At 46.3% G+C, this 22,205-nt stretch overlaps 1 protein-coding gene across 5 annotated transcripts in view; it reads right to left on the bottom strand.

Annotated features, from left to right (window-relative positions):
• Positions 1-22,205, bottom strand: part of Mtus2 (microtubule associated scaffold protein 2) — a 370,144-nt gene that overhangs the window by 102,029 nt on the left and 245,910 nt on the right. For all 5 annotated transcript variants that reach the window (XM_052754545.1, XM_052754543.1, XM_052754544.1 and 2 more), the window contains one exon: positions 11,212-11,373. In XM_052754545.1, coding sequence (XP_052610505.1) covers positions 11,212-11,373 — 162 coding nt within the window. The remainder of the gene's footprint in view (positions 1-11,211; positions 11,374-22,205) is intronic.

The raw sequence follows: 22,205 nt of genomic DNA, 5'->3' as shown, positions 1-22,205 counted from the left end.
CGGAGAGTGAACGTGTGAGTGCATGTGTGCCAAGGTCCACAGTCAGAGAGAGTGAGTGTGCAGGGGGAGGACCGGATAGCTCGTCTGCGCATCCAGCCGGAATCACCCCAACGATGCTCAAGGTCACTGGACCAGGAAGAGGACTGGATAGCTCGTCTGTGCATCCAGCCCGAGTCACCCCAACGATGCTCAAGGTCACTGGACCAGGAAGAGGACTGGATAGCTCATCTGTGTACCCAACCCGCATCACCCCGATGGTGTTTAAGGTCACTGGACCAAAGGAAATACCCTTCCACTGTTTCCTTTTTAACATATCTGAACCTTCCCCCATGAAAATCCATTCTGAGACAAAATAAGGCTGTTTTATTAAATAGAAACTGTTCGATACTGCACCTTTTAGTAAATGGGAAACTGGGATTGATGCTGCTAATGAATGAGATAATGACAAATGAAAACTAGAGCGTCACCAGGAAGCTACATTGCTCTTTGTCCCCTGGTGCTTTTCATTTGAACTGAATTGGCCACCTAAGATTACAGATCAAGCCTCAGCCACCCACAGTACACACACACACACACACACACACACACACACACACACACACACACACACACACACACACATTAAAGTAAACCCCACATCTTCCCTAAAATATTATAGACCATGGAAGAATAGGAAAAAATACTCTTTTTCTTCATTTTTATTACCATCCCTCCAGGCATAACCACAACGAGCCCACCAGATGGTACTATGGAAGACCTCTCTATGGATCTGTAGTGATTTTCTTAATAAAATACTATTATTTAATACACTATGATACTGACTTGTGAATAAAAGGCCAGAGCCCACAGAACGGCTACCCAGGTGGAGGAGTGGCCACCCGAACGCCACGGGCAGCCAGGAGCAACACTGCCGTCTCCTTCCTCCCCAGTTAGGGCAGAGTGGTTTTATCATGTGTTCCTTTGTTTTTGGTCTTATTGCTCTCATATACAGTATCACTGAGTTTACGAAGGCTATACCAGTGAAGTCGGTTTCTACCAAACGCTCTGTGAGTGATTTTCAACTCTATTGTATCCCGTGGCCCCGGTCCACCTTCCTTACCAAACAGCTGCCCCCTGCAGACTTACATATGATGTGTGCATTAAGTCTACCATCAACTGAAGTTCAGCTGTTTGTACTAACGGTTCTTAGCAGTTCTGAGCAGTGTTGCTTTGGATGGGTGTGTACGTATCTCTGGTACACACGTCTGAGTTTCCCACAGCGCTCTAGTTCGCTTCTCCGTGGCTGTGATAAACACCATGACCAAAACCAACTTGGGGACAAAAGCGTTGATTTGACTGACGGGTCACAATCCATCATCAGGGACTCAACATCAAGCCAGGAACTCAAGGCAGGAGCCTGGAGGCAGGAACTGAAGCAGGGAACAATGAGGAATGTTGGCTGGCTTTCCCTGGCTTGCTCAGCTACCCTTCTTATATCTCCCAGGCTCACCTGCCTAGGGATGGCACCAGGGTAGATTGGGCCCTCCTCCACCAATCAGCAACCACGAAAACCTCCCACAGACAAGTCCAAGAGCCAATCTGATGGAGGCAATCCCTCAGTTGACAGTTTTCTACCCAGGTGTGTCAAGTTGATAATGGCTGCTAACTGATGACGGGGACCCTATACTATAGGCTGTGACAAAAAGATGACCTTGTGCACGGTAAGGGCTGAGCACACTGCCAGGAATGACACGTGTGAAAAAACCCCACTTGTTAATAATATTATATTAGTTATGGCCAATATTTTTGTCTGTGTGTACGTGTACTCACTCATGTGTGTGCAGGTGCACACGTGGGGTACACATGCATGCATGCATGCATGCATGCATACAGAAGATAAGAGGCCAATCTCAGATGTCATTCTACAGGAGCCATTCACTTTGTCTTTTGAGATTTGGGCTGGCCAATAAGGCTAGGGTGGGCACCTAGCGACATTCAGGGGTCTGCCTGTCTCTGCCTCCTCAGGGCTGGGATTACAAGCACGCACCGCCATGCCTGGATTTCTCATGTTCTGACGACCAAACTGAGGTCCTCACAAGGCAAGCAATCAACTGTCCGAGCCATCTCCTCAGCCCTAAAATGTTTTTAGAACCTGCTTTCTGACGCCCTTTACTGATTTGTATGTTGAAACCCAATCTCCAATATGATGGTACTATAAAAGGCAGGGCTTGAGGAATTTTATGCCCTGCTGTTTATAAAGCATCCATTTGGGCATTTTAAAATAGCAGGCTGAATGAGACTAACACAGAACTGTGGCTTGTAGGTGCTGAGCTAGCTAGGCGTACTCAATCACAATTAATGAGCCTGGTCTTAATCTCCTCTTTCTAATCCAAGGGTCTGAACATTAAGTCATTGAGTCAAGGCTACAGAGCTATTAGCGGTGACCATGATGGGATCTGGTTCTAATTTTAAACTCATTCCCAATCCCCTGGCATGCAAATTCTACGTGGTAGGAACTAGCAATTCACCAAGGCTCCTTAATAATTTTGTTCCACTTTTTTTTTTCAACAGTCACATGGAAACAGATATAAACGTTCAAAGCCGCTTGTTCAAAAGTCGAAAGGTGCATGCAATTAAGAAGAAAGACGGTCTTGGAAGATGTACAGATGAGCTGCCTGCTGGTTCCTGTTCTGCTGGGTAACTTCTCATGTGTGACACAGGCCACTGATGTCGGCTCTACCCAGTGTTAGCTTCAAGTGTGACCTTTGCACTCAAATGCATGGGTTTAATTCAAGCTTGCAGTCTCCTGGTTTTGTTACTTTGGGCAATTTACCAGATCTCTCCAAGCCACTTATCAAAGGACTACAATGTCAGTTTGGCCTGTTAATGCTGATGTTGCCCTGTTACTTAAAGGTGCATATCTGTGCTAACTAGACAGTTCACCTCATTCATTTTTGTCTCCATCCTCATATATTGACAGTCCAATAGTCAGAATCACTCCCAGGCTGGAGGACTATGTATTTCAGGGTCCTGTGTTCTGTGCCTCTACGCTGACTTTTGGTTCTCAGTGCGATTCCTCAGCAATCATGATGGAGCTGGAGAATGTCTTTATGGGACACAAGAATAATTCTAATTCATACTCTTCTTGAGTGGTATTTGCACTGACCATTTTATAAAATTCAGTAAATTGTAATTGATGGCATGAAAATGCATATTAATGTCCTATTTGGGAACCTTGAGTCAGAATTGCTGTCCTATACAACCAGCCAGCCTTTTGATAGATAAATTCACGTGGCATATTAGAAAGAGAAGCAGCTTTAGACAAGGATAGACCTCATCCCAAGCCCTGGTCAGCTGTGCAGCTAGTCTGATTCTGGGAGAGCCAGCCCCATCTATAAGCACAGGGAAAGCGGAGTTCTACCAGATCACTCGGTGTTTCGGAAGACAGGCAAGAGCCCTTAGGTGAAGTCTGGCATGAGATCGTGTTTATGTTGGTGGTGGTCACCAAGGTGGCCGAGTGCCCATGCCATCATCGTTACACGGCCAGTAAGTGTGTATGTGGAATGAGCATCAGGTGGGTAGTGAGTGGTTGGGACTCAAAACCTAAAAGAGAGGGGAAAAGATGGAGTGAAGAGTGGGGAAGAAATCAGAGACATGGCATGGCTTGACTTACCAACCTAGAGCAGGCACAAGAAGGCAGCATGGCAGGAGAGAAGGAGGGAGGCAGGGGAGGAGGAGGGAGGCAGGGGAGGAGGAGGGAGGCAGGGGAGGAGGAGGGAGACAGGGGAGAAGGAGGGAGGCAGGGGAGGAGGAGGGAGGCAGGGGAGGAGGAGGGAGACAGGGGAGAAGGAGGGAGGCAGGGAGAAGGAGGGAGGCAGGGGAGAAGGAGGGAGGCAGGGGAGAAGAAGGGAGGCGGGGGTTCTGACTGTGGGGCTTGGATCCCTAGGCAGCAGGGACTCTAAAGGGTCCTAAGCAAGTGAGTAGCAGGGCCAGACTTGGTGGAGAAAGGCAAAGGCCCCCTGCAGGGGTGCAGGGTATTGAACTGTGGTGCTCAGCACTTGTATCTGTAGGCTGGTGGAGTACTCATCACTGATTAGCCAAGTATTGGGTCCAGAATGGCTCCAGCATCTGATGGCTGAGTAACTGCTGAAAGACACCAGATACAAAGACTATGTCCTGCCTGGGAAACATATTCTTCTTCTCCATCTATCTTGTCAGATGGTTAACTGGCATTTGTCTCTTTCTTAAACTCAGGTTTTTCTCTGCACCTCATGAAGACTATTGTCTGTACTCCCAAACCCACTGTCAGCATTTAAGATCGCATTAACACAATGCACTGGATTATACAAGCCTAGAAAGGAACTCAAAATTTTGCAAACAATGACGTATAATTAAAAGTTCCCCACTCCCTCAAATAAAGGGGCGGGGCAGCACCATGGATTGATTTGCATAGCAATGCACATACAGCGCCATAGGCAGATCTCTGCAAGGCATGATGGTCAAAATCCACAATGGAAGCCACAAGACCATATTCGCATGAATTCCTGCTGGACTCCTTCCCAAACTTCCTTAGGACTGACAGACAGAGCGGGCAAGTGACAAGGTAGGTGACCTTTGGATACAATCCTCCTACGAGCTCTCAAGTAAGAGTTGGGATATTAGCGCCCCACTTTTGAAGAACTCCTACAAAATACAAGCCTGGTTTTATACCAGCCTGAAGGTGGCTTCAAGTCAAAGTGGGTCAGTGTTGTGTACAGCCTGGCACTGTGGGATGGAGAGGGACAGCAGAGGAAAGAGACTGCTCCCTGCCACTTCTCATGTCACCCCGGGGCCAGACAGACCCCCAAGCCCAGCAATTGGCAGGAAAGGGTTGTTGGTCTTTTGGCCATTTTACGGCTTCCGTGTTCCTTTGTCAGGAAGAAGAAGGGCAGAGTATTTGTGTGTGTGTGTGTGTGTGTGTGTGTGTGTGTGTGTGTGTGTGTGTGTGTGCATATATACATATTCAAATTAGCAAGGCATCGAATTGCTAGCAACCCCAGGCTGAGGTTTTAAGGGGAGACAGGTTCACTCCCCCATATCAGCAATGTCTGACAACTTCTCTCAAACTTCAGGCTTCTTCTACCTGGTGCCTTCTTCACACCCAGCCTCAGGCCTCTCTATACCACATGCCTTCCTGTGCATCCATTTCCCCTTCACGGCACTTAGCATAACTGTATAAAACAATTAAGTGTGTAATTATGTGACATCTGTGCCACATGGGGACAAGGGGTGTCTTATCTCATCCATCAAGATCTCCCCAGGTAACCAGTACAATGCTTAATTCAGAGAAGGCTGTCCATGCTTGTCTGTAGATGGAGTGGATTCCCACGCACATGTCCAACAGTCCCTGCTTCCGGGATGTCTTAGAGAATGTCACGCTTCTGATCTACAGGGTTTCTTGACCTTTCTTCTGGTCGGAAAGCACAGCACGCAGGTCGTTCTGAAGCAGCCCCCACACAGCTCTCTTGATGGCATGGGTAGTTCTCCTCAGCAGACACAGCATACATCATCTGAATCCCATCTTCCGGGCTCACTGACCTCATGCCACGCAAAGGGCTCTCGTATTTATTGCCTTCATTTTTCTTCTACAAACATTCTGAGTTCTTCCAGTCTCCTCCAATCTGCTCTATTCCCCACGCGACTGCTGGGCTTCCCATCGGCCTCACAATGACAAATCAGTTGAGCCTGTGATAGCAATTCCACCTTGGCCTCTGGGAGGCCGCTCAATACCGAGCAATAACAAGAGCGCCTACGCTGAACTGCTGAACTACGGGTAGGCAGCCTCCAGGGTCTCCTGGAGGAGACCTCATCTCCTCCCGGGCCTCCCCCTGGGATGTTGGTGAATGCCCTTGAGCCAACGGGAATGACCACGCTGTGAACACTATGATTCTTTTTCACCATCCCAGGTGAACTTGCTCTTGAGTTAAGCACAAGAAGTCATGAGAATCGGGCATGGCTGTTCAGAACAGCCCCTCATCATCTTCAACGAACGTTCTAGCGGCTGGCAATGGCCCATTGCTTGCCTTCTCTCTGTCTCTCTCTGTCTCTCTGTCTCTCTGTCTCTCTGTCTCTCTCTGTCTCTGTCTCTGTCTCTCTCTCTCTCTCTCTCTCTTTTCTAAAGTTCAGTCTTCCTTTCCAGCACTCTCCCAATTCCTTTATTTAAGATGTGGTCAGGAAGGGCAGGCAATGTGTGAGCAGTAAGGATGAAGCAGGGAGAGATGGCGGCAGCATCTTCCTGGTTCACAAGCATCAGCCTTCTCCATGAACACACGCAGATGACTTTCATCAGCTACTCACATTTTGAAAATTACAGTATGCCCAGAAATCCCTCTCTGTGTGAAGTTTAATTCAACATGTCTCTAAAGAGGCAAAAGTCATTTTTTATGACACACGGGGTTTATAGTCTGTAGACTGACAGCCTTGTGAGTCTTAGGGAATATTTTTATTAGGTAGAAAGAAACTTAAATGACAAGGAATTTTCTATATAGCCACGGGAAATCTTTCCACAGCTTAGTGTGGAAAGAGTTAGATTTTATATGCTCATCATATGCGCTCGACAGAATCACAGGCATGTTGGCCATGAAGTAATCTATATTCAAATCAATAGTTTCAACTGAAAACACTTTCCTGTTTATTGGACTAGTGTGACCCTGTTACCAAGTCAATGGGTGGAAGCCTGGCTATTTCCATAAAATCATACGGTTCAATGCACCAGAGAGGGATTTTGTATTTGACATGTGAACAACCCAAAAGCTCTTCATGAGGATCCTGAGATAAAGACCTGTCAAAAGACTGAGGCCAAGGTCCTGGAACACATGGAGACCCTCCACTTACAGCCTGAGTGACAGGACATGCATGAGGGGGTCAGAGGACAACTTACAGGCTTGGGTTCTCTCCTTCCACGACATGGGTTCTGGGGATCAAGGCCAGGCTGCCAGGCTTGAGCAGCAAGCACCTTTAGCCCCTGAGCCATCTCATCAGCCCCACGGAATATCACGGGAGGAGGCTTCAGAGCACGAGTCCAGCTGTAAAACCTTGCTGGTCCTTGCTGTCGCTGCCAAGTCTCAAACTTATGATCTCCAACAGCTGTGACAGGGAGAAGGATGAAGCAACAGCCTGATCCTCTGTTTGCTTTCTATTTTGCTTTGGAGTCAGGAAGCACCGAGCATGGTGTTTCCCTTTTTTTCTCTTTTTGCTCCTTGGATGTTTAGTCGGATGCCTGCGTCATACTGCCCTTGCCAATGCCCATGCCACACTGTCCTTGCCTGAAAACCCTGGATCACTTCAGGACTTAGAAAGCAGGCAAATGATAAATACTTAGCAACTGAACAAGCAACATACAAAAATGATTAAAGAAACACCAGTAAAGGGCAAGCCATTTTGCCTTACCTCCACCTCATTATGACTTTTTGGCTTGCTAGAATTAACTAGACTCCAGATATAAAATTATGAGCCTCTTGCTTTCACCCTAATTATTAAGTTATAAATCCATTTTCCTTACTGTGAGCTCCTAAGGGAAGGGCTGCTCTAATTATCCCTGCATCTAAATCATGGGTGCAGCAAGTGCTTAGACTCTTGTAGAGGCATGATCCAGGGGAAAAATATCACTCCCCCAAACTTCCCATTAGAAATCGAGGTTAGAGGATGCGGCCGAGCACTCCGAAGGTCTGTCCTGCTGCTGGTACAGGTCGAATCTCCAACAGTAGACGAGAGCCATCAAGCAAGTGGTACTGAGGCGTGAAAGCTCAGCCACCATTAGCTTGGCACTGTCGGGTTCAGAAACGTGGCCAGAGGTGGCATGCGGCTCAGTGGGAGGAGCATGAAAAGGCTCAGAGTTTGATGGCCTGTGTTGTGTAAAGCAAAGGAAATGAAAGAAAGACAGGAAGGAGGAGGAGAGGAGGAGGAAGAGGGAGAGGAAGAGGAGGAGAAGAGAAGAAGGAGCAAGAGGAGGCGGCGGCACTGGCACAGTTTCCTGTGTAGGGTTAAAACAATAAGGATATATGCTATCTAAGAGCTCATACCCAACCTCAGAGCTCAAGCCACGCAATTGTCCAGGATGTGACCAATCTGCAGCTGTGCCCTCTTAGCTCAATCAATGTGACAACAAAAACAAGCAGAAACCTTGATTCTAATTCACTCAGAAATGCACAGCCTTCAATGAGAACCAAGTGAGAAATTCTCTCAGTTTGTGGTTCTGGAGCCAGGGCCAGTGACTGCAGTTTTCTAAGCACTACTGATGGCTACGGTGCACTCAAGTTGGAGAAGTCTTGGTCTATAGGGTTGATGCAACAGCCATAGGCTTGGGGCTGGAGAGTTGGCTCCGAAGTTAAGAATACCAACTGCTCTTCCAGAAGACCCAGGTTCAATTCCTCACACAAGGAGGCTCACAACCATCATGCAACTACTGCAACAAGAAAACAGCAACATATTCTTATCTAATCGTCTCAGTTTGATAAGGCCAAGCTTCAAACACAGTGGACGGAATGGCTCAAATTCTACACAGTGCGCATCCTTTCACCGACTCATTCAACCATTAACTAATTGTATCTAGAGTTTTCCTGCCTGGCCCACAGTCAGGACAAATCTCTGTTACCCGCCAGTCCCACAGTCGCTCAGACCCGACCAAGTAAACACACAGAGACTTATATTGCTTACAAACTGTATGGCCGTGGCAGGCTTCTTGCTAACTGTTCTTATATCTTAAATTAACCCATTTCTATTAATCTATATCTTGCCACATGGCTCATGGCTTACTGGTATCTTATATCTTCTCAAGACAGCTGGCAGCATCTCTCTCTCTCAGCCTTCCACTTCCCCGAATTCTCCTCTCTCCTTGTCCTGCCTATACTTTCTGCCTGGCTACTGGCCAATCAGTGTTTTATTTATTAACCAATCAGAGCAACACATTTAACATACAGAACATCCCACAGCAACTAACAGATGTTAAGTTGTTCCTACAATGACCCAGTCATGGTGGCAAGCAAGAGAGACACTGGATTTAATACCTACCTTGCCCTCACCCAAAGAACAAGACTAAACAATGCAACTTAAGTCTCGTCAAGGGGAACTGTGAGGTGCTGCCACAGCACAGAGATTCCTTGAGGAGCAGTCAGGGAGATACGAACGGAAATGACCTTGACATAACACTCTATCCCCATCCAAGTGGACCAAAGGCTTAGAAGGGTTTGGGCTTTGGGGCAGTTGAACAAACATAATGAAGTATATTGGAGATGACACCCAAGTCTAAACACCAAATTCACTTATGGGTGACACATACCGACCACACGTCGTCTTGAGGTGGTTTTACACAACAGTTTGTAGTGTGTGTATATGTGGAATGCAACCTCTAAGGTCAGGGCAGCTGTGTAAGTTTCTACTTGTGCCATGGTGTTCATGTTCAAATAACTTCAGAGTTTTGCAGAGGTTTGAACCTTCAGTGTCCAGATAAGGGGTATTCAGTGTCTTCATTTGCTTTCTATTGCTGTGATAAAAACACCATGACATGGGGAGAAAAGGGTGTTGTGGAATATTAGTTGAAGATGTGTTACATTTGTTTATGCTGTGGAACATTTGTTTAATGATGCAAAGATGGGTTGCATTCTTTTATGTTGCATTTGTTTAACTCTGAGAAGCTGTGTTCCTTCGCCTGCCTAAAACACCTGATGGTCTAATAAAGAGCTGAATAGGCAGGAGAGGGATAGGCGGGGCTGGCAGGCAGAGAGAATAAATAGGAGGAGAAAAAGAGAAGAGAGAGGAGCTAGAAAAGGAGAAAGAGATGAGGATGTCAGGGGTCAGCCACACAGTCAGACACAGAATAAGAAGGAATGAAAAGATATACAGAAGTAGAAAAAGGTAAAAGTCCAGAGGCAAAAGATAGATGGGATAATTTAAGTTAAGAAAATCTGGCTACAAATAAGCCAAGCTAAGGCTGGGCATTTATAAGAAAGAAAAGTCTCCATGTGATTTTTTTAGGAGCTGGGTGGAGGGCCCCCCAAAGAGTAAAGATAAAAAAAACAACAACTACAAAAGGGTGTATTTCATCTTACAGCTGGTAGCTCATCATGAAGAGAAGTCAGGGCAGGAACTGAAGCAGAGGCCACAAAAGATGCTGCTTACTAGCTTGCTTCCCATGTCTTGTTAAGCCTGCTTTCTTACACAACCTGGGACCACAGGCCCAGGGCTGGGCACTGTCCAAAGTGGGCCAGACCCTCCCACAATCATCATCAATCAAGAAAATGCCTCAAAGCTTGCCTACAGGCAATCTGGTGAGGGCATTTTCTCAACTGACATTCTTCTTCCCAGGCCAGTCTAGCTTGTGTCAAGTTGACAAAAACACAAAAATAAAAAACCTAAGCAGGTCTCTCAGCTTGTGACGCCATCCCACTTTTAAGAACTCACAAACCCATATGTGTTTATGTATGTACAATGACAGATATATGGCTATAATCCCAGAAGAAAAATACGGAGGAAAAATACTGATCCGAACGAGCCCTCCACAGTGGATCCAGGCTCAGCATCCATTCTATCTTCCACAGTGCAGACAACGGTAAACTAAGACATTGCTGTAGGTGAACAGGTTCCTTGTGTGAGAAACTGGGGAGGAAAGCAAGATGGAGCCAGACTTGGGCCACCCGGGCAGTGTCTGGCCACAAGCACCTTCTCTGGAATCCTTGCACACACGTGGGGGCGTGGAGAGGCAGGTTGTCTGCGCTGCTTAAATGGAGCTAGCCACAGCCACAACCGTGGCTCTGGAGCCACAGCTGGGGTACTGAGCTGCCAGTCTGCTGGAGCCCGCCCAGTTTTGCAGGTTTAAGTCCACAGCCAACAGAGGGCAGCAGTCTCCCACTGAGTTCTGAGGTCTAGGCTGAGCTTGCCCCAAAGCCCTTCAAACGGTTTCATGAGCAAAGGCTTCTAGCCAAGTGCCGTTCTTCAAAACAGCTTGGCTCCTGCTTTCTGAAACTAAAATGATGTCATCAGAGGGTTACCAGACAGGTGGAAGAACAAGAGGTTTTTGTGAGTCTAAACACATGAATACGTTGAAGTACTTTGAAAACATACGCATTGTTATTAACTTCAAATGCCACTTAACACTCATCCTTCATCTCTTCTAAGTGGCTGATGTACATGGGGACTTTCAAAGGCTTCATATTTATGCACAAAGGGCACTCACTCCCCTGGGGCTGAAAGGCTTACCAGCAGGTGTGGAAGTGGACTTTGGTGCTGGAAGTAAACTCCTGCGTGGTGGTGTCGCATTGGAAGAAGGTGCCGGGGTTGCCCGGCCAGCTCCCTTGGGCATGTCCTTAGAAGGCGGAGTTGGCTTCACAGGTGGCTGCTCTTCATTCCCAAAGGTCGAACCTGTGGGGGGCAGATTACGTGTTAATTATAAGTTCATGAAAAATGGATGGACCCACTTGCCATTCGGGCCTGCCCGCCAATCCTAAGGCTGCCATCTGCGTTAGAATGTGCCTTTCAGTGAGTGACCTTGAAAAGCAGTCGCCTGGAAATGGATGTGGAAAAGATCTGCCTTTAGTCAGGACCTAAACATCTGTCGTTCGGACCCTCTTCAATGAAGGAATGACACAAATTGTCCTCCCATGGCACACACCTCCTTTGCTTACATGTATGTGTAACTGTGTGCTGTTATAAGCATCAACTGGGAAGCTCATGGGGGCAGGGGGGGGCAGTGCTCTTCTGAAATAGAGTATGAGTGATGGAGGAGAGTTGAGAACACAAACACAGTCGCCTGCGGTTCCCAGACGCCGTGTGGATATTCACACAGGATGAGAGATGATCGAGTTCCCTGTGTAAAAGAGCATAGCGTCTGCATAGACCCTACAGCAGCTCCCGTGCCCTTTAAATCCCACCCAGGATTTTGGTAATACCTACTTGTTGATAATACAATATGAATGCAGGGTGTTGTTACGGCCAAGGTTTAGAGAGTAATGACGAGGGACATTCTGAGGAGACTGACACAGAGACAGTGTTTAGCTGAGCGGTTTTGCTCTGCACTCGGTTAAGCCACAGATATAGAACCTATAGATACCCAGTGATGGATGTTACAGACATGTCTCCCTGGCCAAGGAAATGTTTCCAAGATCTGGGGAATCCAGTTCATTTCACCTCCAGAAGAGGAGGCAGGGGGTGGAGGTGGAGGCAGAGGGTGGGAGCAGAGACAGAAATCTTTGAGATGCACAGGGGCGTTTGGTCTCCAGGCCAAGGGCTCCTGGCACTGCCGCTTATTTATTTATTTTTACTGAAACTTTAAAATTTTATTTTATGGGTGTTTTGCCTGCTTTATGGGTGTTTGTTTTGCCATGCATACCACATGTATGCAGTACACATAGAGACCGGGAAAGGGCATCAGATCCCCCTGAAACCGGAATTACAGATGGTTGTGTGAGCTACCCTGTGGGTGCTGGGAATTAAACCTTCATCCTCTGGAAGGGCAGCCAGGGCTCTTAACCACTGAGCCATCTTTCCAGCCCGAGCTATACTTATTAAAAAGGCAGAAGAAATGGGTGGCTAACTGCAGTTTGCTACTCCATACAGAAATTGCCTCTCTGTTCACAGGACAGTTTGTCACAATCAACTGCTCTGATACTCTGAGGATCCAGGAAACTGGACTATCAGCTTGTGTCAGAGTTCAATCGAAAGAGTCTGGCCCAAACCGTTCTTCTGCATCTTCTGAAACTTTTGAGAGGTTTACATATGTGACCCTTAAAGACAAAAATAAGGTGTCCTCAAGAGAGAAGTCGTCCAAACATCCCTCTGGTAGGAGGTCTTGGGCCTCATCTGCTGACTGGGAGAGGCTGAACACGCCCAGATCAGCACTCATTTGGAACACGCACCCATCTGTAAAACAGAACTGCAGATGTGAAATGCAAGTGCTGACAGCTGGAAGAGGCACAAGGCACTGGAGGGAGAGACTGAATTTGTTTCCATCATTCTGAAGGGAGGGTCACAACATTTCACTCCTATCGGCCTGCATAAAAACGATGGTGTCGTTAAAATGGCCTCAACATTCAAGATACTTGAAGATTACATGACACTATTGGGAGTATGAGGTCGTTGCTTTTTTCCCCAGGGAGACCTGAGAGTCTCCTTAAAATTGGTTAGACTTGTGTTGTTCTGGGAGAAAGCCTCTTTAAGGAGGATAGATGAAGAACTTGCTCCTGCTCGAAGCAGCTGGTACTGCACAACTCTCTTCGGTCACTGTACATGGCTTTAAGTAGTTCTAAACACAGCTAAGAGGATGTGCAGGGCCTCCACAAGCCCAACGGAAGCACCAAAATTCCACAGAACGGGGTCTGCGGAGCTGGCATGAGATAAAGAAGCAGGCAAAGCATGCCATCCAAACCCAGCGGGGGGCGGGGGAAGCATCAGCATGGATCTGCAGGAGGAAGACTGAGTGGGCCCAGAATTAAACAGCAATCGATCAATCCGTCTGCGCCTGAATTCAGAGACGTTCTAAGCATTTGTGGGGATGTCAGAGCTAAGAGGGGCTCAGCTGCCGGAGATACTTCACAGGGAATCAGCTGATGTGTGGCATGCTGCCGCCATCCTAGTCTGGTCAATGAAACGTGCGGTGGGAACTGAAATCCGGTGCACAAGTCCTCACTTAACAATTTATCAAACATTTCTCAGGCCCAGATATAATTTGTGGGAACATTTGCCGAGTTCAAAAGCCCTGTTATCAAATCCTCTCGCACCTGGCATCATGTTGTTACACGCGATTTATTCAGGGAGCGTGTCAAGTTAGAGACTTGGCTGTCTTCCAGGATGGGAAGAAATCGCTCCGTGTGTCAGGAAGCTAGCACTTCCCTCTGAGACCAGGCCTCTAGCACCTCAAAAAGAAGACAAGTAGGAAAACTTAATTCCATCCACCATTGGTTCGCTACGGCTGGCACCAAACGGGCCCACTCTTTGAGAACTGGCTTCCGCCGGTTAGTCATTAAAGATCTACATTCAGGAAGAGGAAAGCACTCAGAATTTGGAAACGGCCACTGAATGCCCGAGTACTTGACAACACGCAGATGGCGTCAAGCTCGTGCTCGGGAATAATGAAAAATCAACTAGAAATGTGCTGGAGAATCCTGGCAGCTGGCGGTGTGGCAGGCCTTGCTCAGTCACCTCACTCCTGGCGAACCCTCACAGGCTCTGGCCTGAGGTTTGCAGACAGTTTATCCTCCTTGTCACCTCACCACGGGACAGCAGGAGCACCAGCCGGGTGAAGACGTGGAAGACATCCAAGGCAAGGACATCATTGCTCACACCCGCTACATCCTTACACCGGTTCCTTCATTCATGGGGGAATAAGAAAATTGACTCTATAGTCTACTGTGAGACTTGGAAGTTAATGCCAGGGCATTTTTAAGTTGATGCAGGGGTCTGGAGAGATGGATCAGCAGTTAAGAGCTCTTGCAGAGGATCAGGGTTCAGTTTCTGGCACCCATAAGGTCATTCGCAACTGCCTGGAACTCTAGTTTCAGGAGAACAGATGCCCTCTTCTGGCCCTCTTGGGCACTACGTACACACATGGTATATGTACACGCATGTAGACAAACCCTTACACACAAAATAAGAAAATTAAAAATTAAAAAAAGTTCTTGCAGGAGTTAGTGCAAGACAACACATTACTTTCTGACATACTGTACGCGTCTACGTGTTAGTTATTAATGTGCATGCTGGCTTTCATTTCTACAGTTAGTCATTTTAATAGATCCATTTGTCCAAGGAACTTGGGAAGTCTTCGAAGATTACCATCAGATGGCCTGCAGAACATGGAAAGAAAAGGGGGGAGTGGTGAGGGAAATCCAATCATCCTGTCAGGACCAAAGGCTAAAGAGAAGATGGGATACAACTGCTTTAATAAAATATGATGAACCATTTCACCCAGAAAATGGTGGGAATAATAACAAAATGGATCACCAATCCGACGGAAGACAAGACAGAATCAATCTCATTTCTAGTGAAATTGACTGGACAGTAAGGAGATGTGCTCAGCTGCCCTAAGCATCCACACTAACTGTTCACAGGGACTCACCCCCACCACAGACAAGCGAATTCAGAGGGCATCATGGCTCTTCCATTTGGCTATCCATTCATTGGCTATGTTACTAATTGATTTTTAAATCTCTATCAGGCTGTAGAGTTGAGATGCTTTTTCTCAGCTGGTTATCGATATTCAAGTTTTTCTTTCCTTCCGTAAGATGCCCATCCACAGCGTCTACCCACCTTTATACGGAGTTTCTCCTAGTTCTTTGTATATGGCAGATGGCACTCTTTTATTAGCTGTATATTTTCATTATTAATTGGTTTCATATTAAAATGTGACCATTTTTCATCAACCTTCACAAGCAGAGTCTAGAACCTCTGAGGAAAAAACAGTGGGTCAAGCCTAGGCAAGGCAAATTTTGAAAAGCAGAGTGTTTTGCCTGCAAGTATATGCATGCAGTGCTCTTGGAAGCCAGTGTCGGATCCCCTGGAACTGGGATTGCAAATGGTTGTGAGCCACCACGTAAGAGCTGGGAACGGAACCAGGTCCTCTACAAGAGCAGCCGGTGCTCTGAACTGTTGAGCTGTCTCTCCAGCCCCACCAAGACCAATTTTAAAGTCGGGCTATCAAAGGTGGAGGGCTCATCTTGTATCTCACACTGGAATGAACACATGTGGAATGGTATCGGCTTCAAGATAGGAGATCAATGAAACAGAACAGCTCAGAGGCGAAGCTTCAGAGGGCACAGAGTGGATACGTGCTGGTCAGGCCTTTTCCTTTAGTCCTGGATGGGAACTAAACTACATTCTCCATCCTCCCTGTTGACTCCTGTGACTGAGTTCTAGCAAATGGGCTGAAGGCCATAAATGATGCCCCTGTGTCTCAGGCATGGTCCTTATGTTCATCCCATGAACACTGTATTGTGCCCCATCTACCAGCTGAATGTCTCTTGAGCACTCACAATCCTTGTGTTAGAAGCCTAGCAATTGACCCCAGGCCTTCAGATGCATGTGCAACCCCACACACGCAAATGTGCATACACAGACATACACATCATACACATGAGAAAGAAGAAAAAAACAGATGAATTAGGCATAATAAAAATAACATTTAAAACCATCTGTGTTTTAAATAAACTATTAATAAAATGAAAAGACAACCTACAGAATTAAAGATCAACCGAAGGTCTAGTATACACAATATATACTTATAAACTGAGCAACAGAAAGACATTCAATCTAATTTAAAAATGAGCACAGGCTTTAAACAGGCACTTCTCCAAAGAAGACATGTAAGTGGCCAATCATCACACAGAAAAGGATGCCACAGCCACCGAGGAAAGGCAGGGCCAACCACAACAAGGCATCGCTGCTCATCTACCAGAAGTGGGCCGACGGCTCAGTCAGTATAATGCCGGCACAAGCATGAGGGCCTGGGTTCGGATCCGGTGTGGCACGTGCCTGTAATCCCAACACGGGGAGCTGGGGGACAGAGACATGTGCATCAGGAAGGCTGGCTGGTCCCTAGCTGAGCCCAGGAGCTTCAGGGTCAGCAATGAAGCTACATTTCTAAAAGTAAGGTGGAGAGGGATATAGTGAAACACCCAGCAACCACCTCTGGCTTTGACACAGGCACACACACACACACACACACACACACACACACACACACACACATGCACACACACTAGAACAGTTATAATAAAAAGTATAGACAGATGTGGCCGTTGGATTGTAAAGCAAAGCTTTGGGAAACAGTTTGTCATCCTCTCAAAATGTTATCTGTACAGTTACCATATGGCCAACAGTTCTGCTCAAGGTATATGCCCAAGAGACAGGAAATCACCTATCTACCCTACATGTAAAATCTGCGCATACATGTTGATAGAGACATAGGTCATAACTGAGTGGAAAAATCCAAATGCTCATCAAACAATGAATGGAAGAAAAAATGGTATATCTAGACAATGGAATATTAGTCAGCTGCCACAGGAAGGACCGAAAGGCTGGCATGTGTCACTACAGGGAGCTTTGAAGACACCGTGCTAAGTGAAAGAACCCAGATATAAAGGGGGCAGATGCTATACGGCTCCGTTTATGCAAAATGTCCAGAATAGGTCATGTGAGGAGTGAAATGGGGAGTGGTCACTGACAGGGGTGGAGTTTCTTTGGGGAAATGAATTAGAGCTTTTGCTTTATATCCTTGTGAATACACTAGATCCATTGGGTTGTACATTTTGAAGGGTACAATTTACGGTGTTTGAATTATATCTCAATGAAAAGTATCTATTCTGGTGTTCCCTCATCTAGGTCTTGATCCAGTTCTGTGTCCTGTGCACTGCATGGAAGCTACAGGGGATCCCAAGCAGCTTGCCTTGGCTTCTTCCACCTCCTGGTGGTACAGGACACAAAAGAAGAATGACCCCCATGCCCCTGCACATTCCCTCATCCCTCCTGGCATCCCTGAGTCCTGTCACCCTCCTCATTCACCCCTCCCAAAGAGCATGCCCTCCTCATCCACCCCTCCCAATGAGCATGATTATGAGCCACTCTGGCCTACCACGACTGCCATTGTATGGATGTGCTCTTCCTAATTCAGGTGCTGCCTATGGAAAGAGGCCTTTGGGGTGACTGAGCACGAGGTTATGAATGGGGTTAAGAATATTATATGACAGATCATGCTGCCTTGTCGTGTTATCCTTCCATGGTCTGTAGTGTGAGGATGTAGTGCATCCCCACTGTGGAAGATGAGCCAAGACAACCCAAAGGCTGAATATTGGACTTACTGGGGTCCAGCATTTCTACTCCATGGTATTTGGTTATAGCAGCATAGAGCAAGACATTCAGGCTCAGATCAGGAAAGTCTACACAAAAGCAAAGCTTTTGTAGAATTCTGGGCACTGGGAAGAATAATAGAAGATTCCTGGGGTATTCGATATCACCCTAAAGAGTATAGAGTGATGCCTCATCAGTGGATGTCAGGTTGAAACTTGAGGACTGTCATCTATACTCAATGCTCTCTCCATTCTTCACTTACTGGGAAGGCCAATAAAGCTGAATTTTCAAAAGAAAAATTGATTATGTAGGAGGGGGCAGAAAGATTGTAAAAGCCTGAGGACCAGGAAGTCTGACCTGAGATTGTGTCTCCTAGAAATGGAAGGGAAGCTAGAGCCACAGTATTTCAACAATATGACTACCTCAACAAGCTCTGTGCAATGCCCTCGCCAATAGACAAGCTAACACGGAAGGGGGCAAATCTCACAGGGTACCACTCCTGGACAAAGACCTACAGACAACTCCTGACTTCTGAGAGAGGAAGAGTTAGCCTCTCCTGGGGATGAGCCCCCAACTTGACTACCAAGTGACTCAGCAGATTGTATTTGTGTGTGTGTGTGTGTGTGTGTGTGTGTGTGTGTGTCTGTCTGTCTGTGTCTGTGTGTGTGTGTGTGTGTGTGTGTGTGTGTGTGTAACAGTAATAACCAAAGAAAAGGAGGCGATGAATTTGAGAGGGAGTCAGGAAGGCATGGCAGGAGTTAGAGGGAGGAGAGAAACGATATAATTATATTTTAATTTTTTAAAATTTCAACAAAAGAGGAGTTAAGAGCAAAGAGGGTCAAAACTAACCAGAGCAAAATGAACTTCTCACAGAAAGGGGAAGTTGTAGGAAAAGGCAGAAAACTATTAATAATGTAAATACACGATAGCAAACTCTAAGAAACATGTTTTATTGATTCTGAATATTTATCCCAAGTAGCATGATTAAGCTACTCTCTTGGCAGACTCTTTTAGGACTATTCCCAGGCAATCAAGCTGCATAATGTTCTGGGTACATGATTAACCAACTGATGCATATTTCATTCATTTAATGGCATTTATAACTTGGTGACAAAATTCAGCTTAATTATTAAAGTACTAACTGAATGTTTCATATCCTGCCTTCTGCATATTTTAACGTATGTGCTGCGGCTGGCATGTGGAAAATCCCTCACAGGATCATATGGGAAAGCCTAGATCTCCAGCTGGTGGCACTCTTTTGAGAGGTTCTAAAACTTGAGGAGGTGGGACTTAGCCACAGGAAGGTCACCGGGGGCAGATCCTTGTATGTTATTCTCAGTCTCTTCTTACCACACTGTCTGCTTCCATCACCAATATGTTCTTTCAAAGGACATGGGGCCAAGTAATTGTGGAATAAAGCCCTCCGAAACCATTAGCCAAAATAAAACCTTCCTTGTGATGTGTCAGGTAGACAACTAACACACTGGGTGTGTGTGTGTGTGTGTGTGTGTGTGTGTGTGTGTGTGTGTGTGTGTGTGTGTGAATGCATGCATGTGTATATCTGTCTCAGACTAAAGGGTGAAGGTGAGCTGGAGGTATCATTGAACAAACACCGACAGCTGTTATTAGTATTATGTGACCATGTGTATCAGCTCCTTTTCCTGTGGCTGTGACAGAATACGTGCCTGAAGCAACCTAAGGAAGGAGATATAGTCTCATGGTGGGGAAGGCATGGAGGCTGAAGTGGCTGAGTCCACGGTGTGAGAGCTCACGGCTTACGCACGCATGTCTTTGTGGACCGAATTCATGGTATCCAGGCCAGGACCAGAAGCAGCTATTACATTCAACACCTACCCCTAGCAGCCTACATCTGCTAGGTAGGTCACAGTTCCAGAGGTACTCAGACAATTCCTCTAGCTGGGAACTAAGGTTCAAGTTCACGAGCTCGTGATAGACCTTTTACATTCACCCTATAACATTCCACCGCTGGTTTCCATAAGTTCATAGCTATCCTGTAATGTGAAATGCACTGTGTCCAACTACAGGGGGTCTCATAGATTGGTTTTTAAATATTTTGTTTATTTTTACTTAATGTGTATCGGTGCCTTTGCCCGCATATATGTATGTATCTCCTCCACTGTATGTGCAGTACCCAGGAGGGTCCGAAGAGGGCGTTGGATCCCTTGGAGCTGGAGTTACCATTCACTGTGAGCCACTATGTGGGGTCTGGGAATCAAATCAGGTCCTTTGCAAGTGCAACAGTGTTCTTAACCCCATGGCCACACAGATGGCCCTGGTTGATTGCTGGATTACAGAACAAAACAAATCCACGTGAACATTGGTGATATATATATATATATATATATATATATTTGTTTGAAAGGGGGAGGGTGAAGAGGGATTGGAGGGAGGCGGAAGAGCGGCCAGTAAGGAAGACGTATATATGTGAAATTGTAAATAATAATAGTAATAATACCTAGAGTGTTTAAATTCAGGAAGAGTGGCCAGCATGGAAGACACACATATGTGAAGTTGTAAATAATAGTAGTAATAACACCTAGAGTGTTTAAATTCAGGAAGAAAGTGTCAGCAGCGCAAACACAAACTTCTGTAACTACATGCACCATGTCCAGAGGTCAAGGTGACATCGCGTGAGCTTGAATGAGCTTGGTCAGCCTCAGCCTTATTGTCTCCACTGCCTGCCTCCTGCAGCCTCACCAGGCACAGGAGCAACTGTAGACAGTAGGATTTGGCCCCATGGCTTCTGGTCCTACCACACACGAGAAAGTAGTTGAGAAACACCTGGTGTCTACATGAATCAAGTACTGGATGCAAAACTGTCCCACGGGACCACTGTGTCCTGTCACAGCCATGTCTTTTCCTCAGATCTTGAATTCAGGGTCCCTTAAAAGTTCACACTTTCCCCAGCATGTACTCACGCTTTTCCCGGCACTTCCCATGGACTCATGCAGTCATGAATAAGGCATGAGCACTTGTATACACTATAGCGTGTTGGTTTTGGAAGTATTTTCAAAAGATTCAAGCCAATCCACACAACGGTAGGAATCAGAACTAGGGCTGGGGCTGGGGCTGTAGCTCAGTGGTAGAACACTTGCCTAGCATGTAGAGAGTCTCTGGTTTGCTCTCCCTGGTACAGAAAAATAATTTCTAAAGAGCTTACCAAAAGTCAGTGAGCTTTGCTGGCGCCCATGTGCTTCCAGCTCGCCCGATTCTTTTCTCACACGTCAGACTTCAGCTCCTACTTTACGCTCACCTCGTGCGTCAGTGTCTGGACTCGCAGTCTCAGAGGCTAAGCATGAACATCACCTTGACCTCATCCCATACACGCTGAAGTTAAACTGTTTCATTGAGAGGATCACACACCAAGACCAGGCGGGATGCATGCAATGAATGTCACACACAAGAGGACTCAAGGACACACCACAGGGGCCATCTCAACAGAGGCAGAAAAGGCCTGGGACAAAGCTCAATATTTCTTCACAATAGGAGTCCTGGAAAGGTAGGGTAGAGGGGATCACCTCATCATCATCGAGGCTCTGTATGTCACGCATTACACAAAATGGGCAAGAGAACAAAGAATTCCGCCTACAATCTGAAACAAGATGAGCATGCTCACTCCCTCCACCTTATTCCACAGAGTGTTCAAAGTCTTAGAGGAGCAGAATGAGAGAAAAAAGTTAAAAACAGAAAAGGAAAAAGGCAAACTATCCCCATTTGCAGGTCACTTGATCCTATACTTACAACACCCTGAAGACTCTGCCAGAAGATTCTAGAACTGATAAGCACTTTCAGCAAAATACTAGGGAAGAAATCAATATAGACACACAGTAGCCTTTCTATATTCCAACAACAAACTTGCTGGAAAAGAGACCAGGATGAAAACTCCATTAGCAATAGTGTCACAAATGAACCACCTAGAAATAACCCTATCTAAGGGAGTGGGAGACTTCACAGTGAAAACCTTAAGATACAGAATAAAGAAACTGAAGAAGACATTAAAAGATGGAGAGGCTACCCATGGATTGGTACGGTGAAACTGTTACTCAAAGTAGTATAGGCATTCAGTGCCATTCCTTTCAAAATGCCAATGAAATTTCCCACAGAAATAAACAACAGCAAAAACAAACAATCTAAAAAAATATTCTACACTTCACACGAAAGCACAAAAGACTCAAACAGTCTCAGCAGAAAGGACGCCACCGAAGGCCTTCAACACTTGGCCTCAAATTACACTGTAGAGCTATAGTCACAGAACCAGGATGGTACCAGCTCAAGACAGACACATGGAGCAGTGAGGATATAGTCAAAGACCCAGATGTTATCCCACACAGCTGTAGCCGCCTCATTGTTTACAAAGATGTAAAGCATTTGTGTTCTCTCTCTCTCTCTCTCTCTCT

This window comes from Peromyscus californicus, unplaced genomic scaffold, assembly GCF_007827085.1.
Source record: "Peromyscus californicus insignis strain IS unplaced genomic scaffold, ASM782708v3 Scaffold_2__1_contigs__length_46816999, whole genome shotgun sequence".
In the NCBI taxonomy this organism is placed as follows: Eukaryota; Metazoa; Chordata; class Mammalia; order Rodentia; family Cricetidae; genus Peromyscus; species Peromyscus californicus.
This window is presented reverse-complemented; position numbering and strand designations above follow the sequence as displayed.